Source organism: Salmo salar, chromosome ssa09 (assembly GCF_905237065.1).
Source record: "Salmo salar chromosome ssa09, Ssal_v3.1, whole genome shotgun sequence".
NCBI classification, from domain to species: domain Eukaryota; kingdom Metazoa; phylum Chordata; class Actinopteri; order Salmoniformes; family Salmonidae; genus Salmo; species Salmo salar.
In genome coordinates, this window is record NC_059450.1 from 47,383,876 (window position 1) to 47,391,910 (window position 8,035).

General features: G+C 46.0%; 1 protein-coding gene across 1 annotated transcript in view; it reads left to right on the top strand.

Moving 5' to 3' along the window:
• The window catches only part of LOC106611476 (thyroid receptor-interacting protein 11), a 61,693-nt gene extending 54,374 nt beyond the window's left edge, over positions 1-7,319 (top strand). The window contains exons 31-33 of the mRNA XM_045723745.1: positions 335-460; positions 1,782-1,929; positions 6,559-7,319. Coding sequence (XP_045579701.1) covers positions 335-460; positions 1,782-1,929; positions 6,559-6,791 — 507 coding nt within the window. The 3' untranslated portion in view covers positions 6,792-7,319. The remainder of the gene's footprint in view (positions 1-334; positions 461-1,781; positions 1,930-6,558) is intronic.
• Positions 7,320-8,035: the final 716 nt, after the last annotated feature.

Consider the following 8,035-nt stretch of genomic DNA (forward strand, 5'->3'; position numbering starts at 1 on the left):
GTGGAGTCGACTCTCTCCCGACTTCTACATCACAAAACTAAAATGAGCTATAATTAGCTACAGCTGCGACGTCGGAATGTGTGCGCAAACTAATGCACTGATTAGCACTGATTAGCACTGCATATGGAGCCGTCTGACAATCACTACTAAATATTCAAGGATAATCAGTAGCCTATGTCAGCTGCCTGGGGGGAAAAAATTTAACGACTCTTATTTATTTTTTTTGGAGTCGACTCCGTCGCTCGGTGGTCGAGGAATCAACTCTTTTGGAGTCGACTCTCCACCGCTATGTAACCTCTAATCCCGGGTGAATCTCTGACCTCTGTCCCTGTAGCTGTTGGAGGAGGAGGGAGGCCATGGTGTCGGCGGCTGGGTGTCCGGCTGGTTGGGAGGCAGAGCTGTACAGAGTGTCCCCAATACACCACAGAGACCTGGAGCAGGACAGGGGGGCTTCAACAACGTGAGTATATGGGCATTATGCACACACACACAGATATGGACACACACACACACACACACACAGATATGGACACACACACACACACAGATATGGACACACACACACACACACAGATATGGACAGACACACACACACACACACACACACAGATATGGACACACACACACACACACACAGATATGGACACACACACACAGATATGGACACACACACACAGATATGGACACACACACACACACACACAGATATGGACACACACACACACACACACACACACACACAGATATGGAACACACACACACACACACACACACACACACACACACACAGATATGGACACACACACACACACAGATATGGACACACACACAGATATGGACACACACACACAGATATGGACACACACACACACACAGATATGGACACACACACACACACAGATATGGACACACACACACACACACAGATATAGACACACACACACACACAGATATGGACACACACACACACACACACACACAGATATGGACACACACACACACACAGATATGGACACACACACACACACACACACAGATATGGACACACACACACACACACACACACACACACACACAGATATGGACACACACACACACACACACAGATATGGACACACACACACACACACACACACAGATATGGACACACACACACACACACACACACACACACACACACACACACACACACACAGATGTGGACACACACACACAGATGTGGACACACACACACACACAGATGTGGACACACACACACACACACACACACACACACACACACACAGATAGACACACACACACACACACACACACAAAAACACACACACACACACAGATTTAGACACACACACACACACAAAAACACACACACACACACAGATTTAGACACACACACACACACACACAAAAACACACACACACACACAGATTTAGACACACACGTACCTAAACTAACTTTGGTACCTAGCTTCCCTACTTTGATCTTCTTTTCCTGTTCTCCAGTAGTTCTCTGTTCTTCTTCTCCGGTAGTTCTCTGTTCTTCTTCTCCGGTAGTTCTCTGTTCTTTGTCTCCGGTAGTTCTGTTGTTCTTCTCCGGTAGTTCTGTTGTTCTTCTCCGGTAGTTCTCTGTTCTTCTTCTCCGGTAGTTCTCTGTTCTTCTTCTCCGGTAGTTCTCTGTTGTTCTTCTCCGGTAGTTCTGTTGTTCTTCTCCGGTAGTACTTCTCTGATCTCTTCTGTTCTTCTTTTCCAGTAGTTCTCTGATCTCTTCTGTTCTTTTCCAGTCGTTCTCTGAGATGTTTGTAAAGTTCCTGGAGGTGGAGTCTAGGCCGGCGCTCCCTGCCCCTAGACTTCCTGTCTATGACATCAAACCTCTCAGTGCTCCGCCTCCTGGGAGGACCACCAGCTCAGCCTGGGCTCAACAACCAGAAGGTAATGCTGTCATGGTAATATTGTTCCAGGGTGAGGTAATGCTGTCATGGTAATATTGTTCCAGGGTGAGGTAATGCTGTCATGGTAATATTGTTCCAGGGTGAGGTAATGCTGTCATGGTAATATTGTTCCATGGTGAGGTAATGCTGTCATGGTAATATTGTTCCAGGGTGAAATAATGCTGTCATGGGTATATTGTTCCGGGTGAGGTAATGTTGAAATGGTTATATTGTTTCGGGTGAGGTAATGCTGTCGTAGTTGTATTGTTTCGGGTGAGGTAATGCTGTCGTGGTTATATTGTTCCGGGTGAGGTAATGCTGTCGTGTTAGTATTGCTTCAGGGTGAGGTAATGCTGTCATGGTTATATTGTTCCAGGGTGAAGTAATGATCTTGTGGTTATATTGTTCCAGGGTGAGGTAATGCTGTCGTGGTAGTATTGCTTCAGGGTGAGGTAATGCTGCCGTGGTAGTATTGCTTCAGGGTGAGGTAATGCTGTCGTGGTTATATTGTTCGAGTGAGGTAATGTTGTTCCAGGGTGAGGTAATGCTGTCATGGTAATATTGTTCCAGGGTGAAATAATGCTGTCATGGCTATATTGTTCCAGGGTGAGGTAATGTTGAAATGGTTATATTGTTCCAGGTGAGGTAATGCTGTTGTGGTAGTATTGCTTCAGGGTGAGGTAATGCTGTTGTGGTCGTATTGTTCCAGGGTGAGGTAATGCTGTCGTGGTTATATTGTTCCAGGGTGAGGTAATGCTGTCGTGGTTATATTGTTCCAGGGTGAGGTAATGCTGTCGTGGTTATATTGTTCCAGGGTGAGGTAATGCTGTCGTGGTTATATTGTTCCAGGGTGAGGTAATGCTGTCGTGGTTATATTGCTTCAGGGTGAGGTAATGCTGTCGTGGTAATATTGTTCCAGGGTGAGGCAATGTTGAAATGGTTATATTGTTCCGGGTGAGGTAATGCTGTCGTGGTAGTATTGCTTCAGGGTGAGGTAATGCTGTCGTGGTAGTATTGTTCCAGGGTGAGGTAATGCTGTCGTGGTAATATTGTTCCAGGGTGAGGTAATGCTGTCGTGGTAATATTGTTCCAGGGTGAGGTAATGCTGTCGTGGTTATATTGTTCCAGGGTGAGGTAATGCTGTCGTGGTTATATTGTTCCAGGGTGAGGTAATGCTGTCGTGGTTATATTGTTCCAGGGTGAGGTAATGCTGTCGTGGTTATATTGTTCCAGGGTGAGGTAATGCTGTCGTGGTTATATTGTTCCAGGGTGAGGTAATGCTGTCGTGGTTATATTGCTTCAGGGTGAGGTAATGCTGTCGTGGTAATATTGTTCCAGGGTGAGGCAATGTTGAAATGGTTATATTGTTCCGGGTGAGGTAATGCTGTCGTGGTAGTATTGCTTCAGGGTGAGGTAATGCTGTCGTGGTAGTATTGTTCCAGGGTGAGGTAATGCTGTCGTGGTAATATTGTTCCAGGGTGAGGTAATGCTGTCGTGGTAATATTGTTCCAGGGTGAGGTAATGCTGTCGTGGTAGTATTGTTCCAGGGTGAGGTAATGTTGAAATGGTTATATTGTTCCGGGTGAGGTAATGCTGTTGTGGTAGTATTGCTTCAGGGTGAGGTAATGCTGTCGTGGTAATATTGTTCCAGGGTGAGGTAATGCTGTCGTGGTAGTATTGCTTCAGGGTGAGGTAATGCTGTCGTGGTTGTATTTTTCCAGGGTGAGGTAATGCTGTCGTGGTAATATTGTTCCAGGGTGAGGTAATGCTGTCGTGGTAGTATTGCTTCAGGGTGAGGTAATGCTGTCGTGGTAGTATTGTTCCAGGGTGAGGTAATGCTGTCGTGGTAATATTGTTCCAGGGTGAGGTAATGCTGTCGTGGTAGTATTGTTCCAGGGTGAGGTAATGCTGTCGTGGTAGTATTGCTTCAGGGTGAGGTAATGCTGTCGTGGTAATATTGTTCCAGGGTGAGGTAATGCTGTCGTGGTAGTATTGTTCCAGGGTGAGGTAATGCTGTCATGGTAATATTGTTCCAGGGTGAGGTAATGCTGTCATGGTAATATTGTTCCAGGGTGAGGTAATGCTGTCATGGTAATATTGTTCCATGGTGAGGTAATGCTGTCATGGTAATATTGTTCCAGGGTGAAATAATGCTGTCATGGGTATATTGTTCCGGGTGAGGTAATGTTGAAATGGTTATATTGTTTCGGGTGAGGTAATGCTGTCGTAGTTGTATTGTTTCGGGTGAGGTTATGCTGTCGTGGTTATATTGTTCCGGGTGAGGTAATGCTGTCGTGTTAGTATTGCTTCAGGGTGAGGTAATGCTGTCATGGTTATATTGTTCCAGGGTGAAGTAATGATCTTGTGGTTATATTGTTCCAGGGTGAGGTAATGCTGTCGTGGTAGTATTGCTTCAGGGTGAGGTAATGCTGCCGTGGTAGTATTGCTTCAGGGTGAGGTAATGCTGTCGTGGTTATATTGTTCGAGTGAGGTAATGTTGTTCCAGGGTGAGGTAATGCTGTCATGGTAATATTGTTCCAGGGTGAAATAATGCTGTCATGGCTATATTGTTCCAGGGTGAGGTAATGTTGAAATGGTTATATTGTTCCAGGTGAGGTAATGCTGTTGTGGTAGTATTGCTTCAGGGTGAGGTAATGCTGTTGTGGTCGTATTGTTCCAGGGTGAGGTAATGCTGTCGTGGTTATATTGTTCCAGGGTGAGGTAATGCTGTCGTGGTTATATTGTTCCAGGGTGAGGTAATGCTGTCGTGGTTATATTGTTCCAGGGTGAGGTAATGCTGTCGTGGTTATATTGTTCCAGGGTGAGGTAATGCTGTCGTGGTTATATTGCTTCAGGGTGAGGTAATGCTGTCATGGTAATATTGTTCCAGGGTGAGGCAATGTTGAAATGGTTATATTGTTCCGGGTGAGGTAATGCTGTCGTGGTAGTATTGCTTCAGGGTGAGGTAATGCTGTCGTGGTAGTATTGTTCCAGGGTGAGGTAATGCTGTCGTGGTAATATTGTTCCAGGGTGAGGTAATGCTGTCGTGGTAATATTGTTCCAGGGTGAGGTAATGCTGTCGTGGTTATATTGTTCCAGGGTGAGGTAATGCTGTCGTGGTTATATTGTTCCAGGGTGAGGTAATGCTGTCGTGGTTATATTGTTCCAGGGTGAGGTAATGCTGTCGTGGTTATATTGTTCCAGGGTGAGGTAATGCTGTCGTGGTTATATTGTTCCAGGGTGAGGTAATGCTGTCGTGGTTATATTGCTTCAGGGTGAGGTAATGCTGTCGTGGTAATATTGTTCCAGGGTGAGGCAATGTTGAAATGGTTATATTGTTCCGGGTGAGGTAATGCTGTCGTGGTAGTATTGCTTCAGGGTGAGGTAATGCTGTCGTGGTAGTATTGTTCCAGGGTGAGGTAATGCTGTCGTGGTAATATTGTTCCAGGGTGAGGTAATGCTGTCGTGGTAATATTGTTCCAGGGTGAGGTAATGCTGTCGTGGTAGTATTGTTCCAGGGTGAGGTAATGTTGAAATGGTTATATTGTTCCGGGTGAGGTAATGCTGTTGTGGTAGTATTGCTTCAGGGTGAGGTAATGCTGTCGTGGTAATATTGTTCCAGGGTGAGGTAATGCTGTCGTGGTAGTATTGCTTCAGGGTGAGGTAATGCTGTCGTGGTTGTATTTTTCCAGGGTGAGGTAATGCTGTCGTGGTAATATTGTTCCAGGGTGAGGTAATGCTGTCGTGGTAGTATTGCTTCAGGGTGAGGTAATGCTGTCGTGGTAGTATTGTTCCAGGGTGAGGTAATGCTGTCGTGGTAATATTGTTCCAGGGTGAGGTAATGCTGTCGTGGTAGTATTGTTCCAGGGTGAGGTAATGCTGTCGTGGTAGTATTGCTTCAGGGTGAGGTAATGCTGTCGTGGTAATATTGTTCCAGGGTGAGGTAATGCTGTCGTGGTAGTATTGTTCCAGGGTGAGGTAATGCTGTTGTAGTAGTATTGCTTCAGGGTGAGGTAATGCTGTCGTGGTAATATTGTTCCAGGGTGAGGTAATGCTGTCGTGGTAGTATTGCTTCAGGGTGAGGTAATGCTGTCGTGGTTGTATTTTTCCAGGGTGAGGTAATGCTGTCGTGGTTATATTGATCCAGGGTGAGGTAATGCTGTCGTGGTTATATTGCTTCAGGGTGAGGTAATGCTGCCGTGGTAGTATTGCTTCAGGGTGAGGTAATGCTGTCGTGGTTATATTGTTCCAGGGTGAGGTAATGCTGTCGTGGTAATATTGTTCCAGAGTGAAGTTTAGCGGGCAGTGTAGCAGTGGTTCTGACTAGGGTTGAGACTGAGGGCAGAAGAACCCATGTTGCATGAAATATGAAGAACCTGGCCAGGGTTGAGTGAGAGCATGGAATGATTTTCAGTAGGAGACAGCTAGGCAGCAGTTGCTCCCAGAGGGATCGTTCAGAATATCAACCATACCCGGACCCTTCTACCCAGACTCGTCTGCCCTCAGTCTCACCCCTAGCCAGAACCTCTGTAGAGACTTGTTTGTTTACTTCTTAAGCGTAGGTTCCGGGCCATCTCGCCGCCTCCAGCTTATTCCGACCTCTGATCTCTAACCTCTGTTTCCTCCTCAGGAGGGGCGGCAGCCGGCAGGGGACAGAGAGCAGCCGGGGAGTCCAACCCCTTCCTGGCTCCCCGCTCTGCGGCCGTACCACTGATGCATCATGGGAGTGGTAGTTCCAGTGCGTCAGGAGGACACCACCACCTCCTAATGAAACCCATCTCAGACAACCTGCCTACCTTCACCCCCGTGCCCGTCTCCGCTGAGAGCGGAGGGCAGGTGCTCAAAGACTTACTCAAGCAGTGATTGGAGCCACGGCCTGTCACTCAAAGCTCCTCATCCAATCAGGAGGAGCGTAGACACAGACTGAGATGGAGGAGGACCGTTATTACTGTGTGGCGATTTCTTCCAACAGTCACTCAGTGATGGTTCTACTAACTTCTACACAGGATGATGGTTCTACACAGGATGATGGTTCTACTAACTTCTACACAGGATGATGGTTCTACTAACTTCTACACAGGATGATGGTTCCACACAGGATGATGGTTCCACACAGGATGATGGTTCTACTAACCTCTACACAGGATGAGGGTTCTACACAGGATGATGGTTCCACACAGGATGATGGTTCTACTAACCTCTACACAGGATGAGGGTTCTACACAGGATGATGGTTCCACACAGGATGATGGTTCCACACAGGATGTTGGTTCTACTAACCTCCAAACAGCAGGACATGTCAGGCAGACCCTCTCTGATTTACTGTCAGTTTATCGGGTTGATGTTGTTGATATTTCGTTTTCACTATTAAAGGGGAGCTCTGCGTTGGTACATATGTTTTTGGTTGTTTGAGCTACAGATTGCCCGCTTTAAAGAGACGAGGTAGAATCAGGACTTGCTGTTCAATGCCCGGAGTGTCCCACCCACTCACTCAGTCTTTGTAACCTTTTTCTGCCACTGTATATTGTTACAGACGGAGAGTTTATGCATTGAACCAAGAGGGAAAACTGTGCGTGAATGACTCCTGAGTATAGCTGTGTCATGTGACGTATGTGAGTGAGGGAGAACATCTCTTCTGGTTGGACAATTGGGGATGTAGAAGTTTCGTAATGTTTTGTATTCTTTCATTTTAGCCGTAGGCCTTCAGTATAATCTATCTGATCCGGCAAAATGGCACCCTAATCCCTACGATCCCTACCAGACCCTTAGTCAGATGTAGTACACTGTAGGGAATAGGGTGCTATTTGGACGCATTATATAACACTGCTGTATGTATTAAACATACAATGCTATTATATATATATATATATACACACACACACACACACACACACACACACACACACACACACACACACAGAATCAGTCAAAAGTTTGGACACCTACTCATTCCAGAGTTTCTTTATTTTTACTATTTTCTAGATTGTAGAGGCAGCAGTTGCTCCAAACTATGAAATAACACACATGGAATCATGTAGTAACCAGAAAAGTGTTAAACAAATCAAAATATATTTTAGGTTCTTCAAAGTAGCCACCGTTTGCCTTGA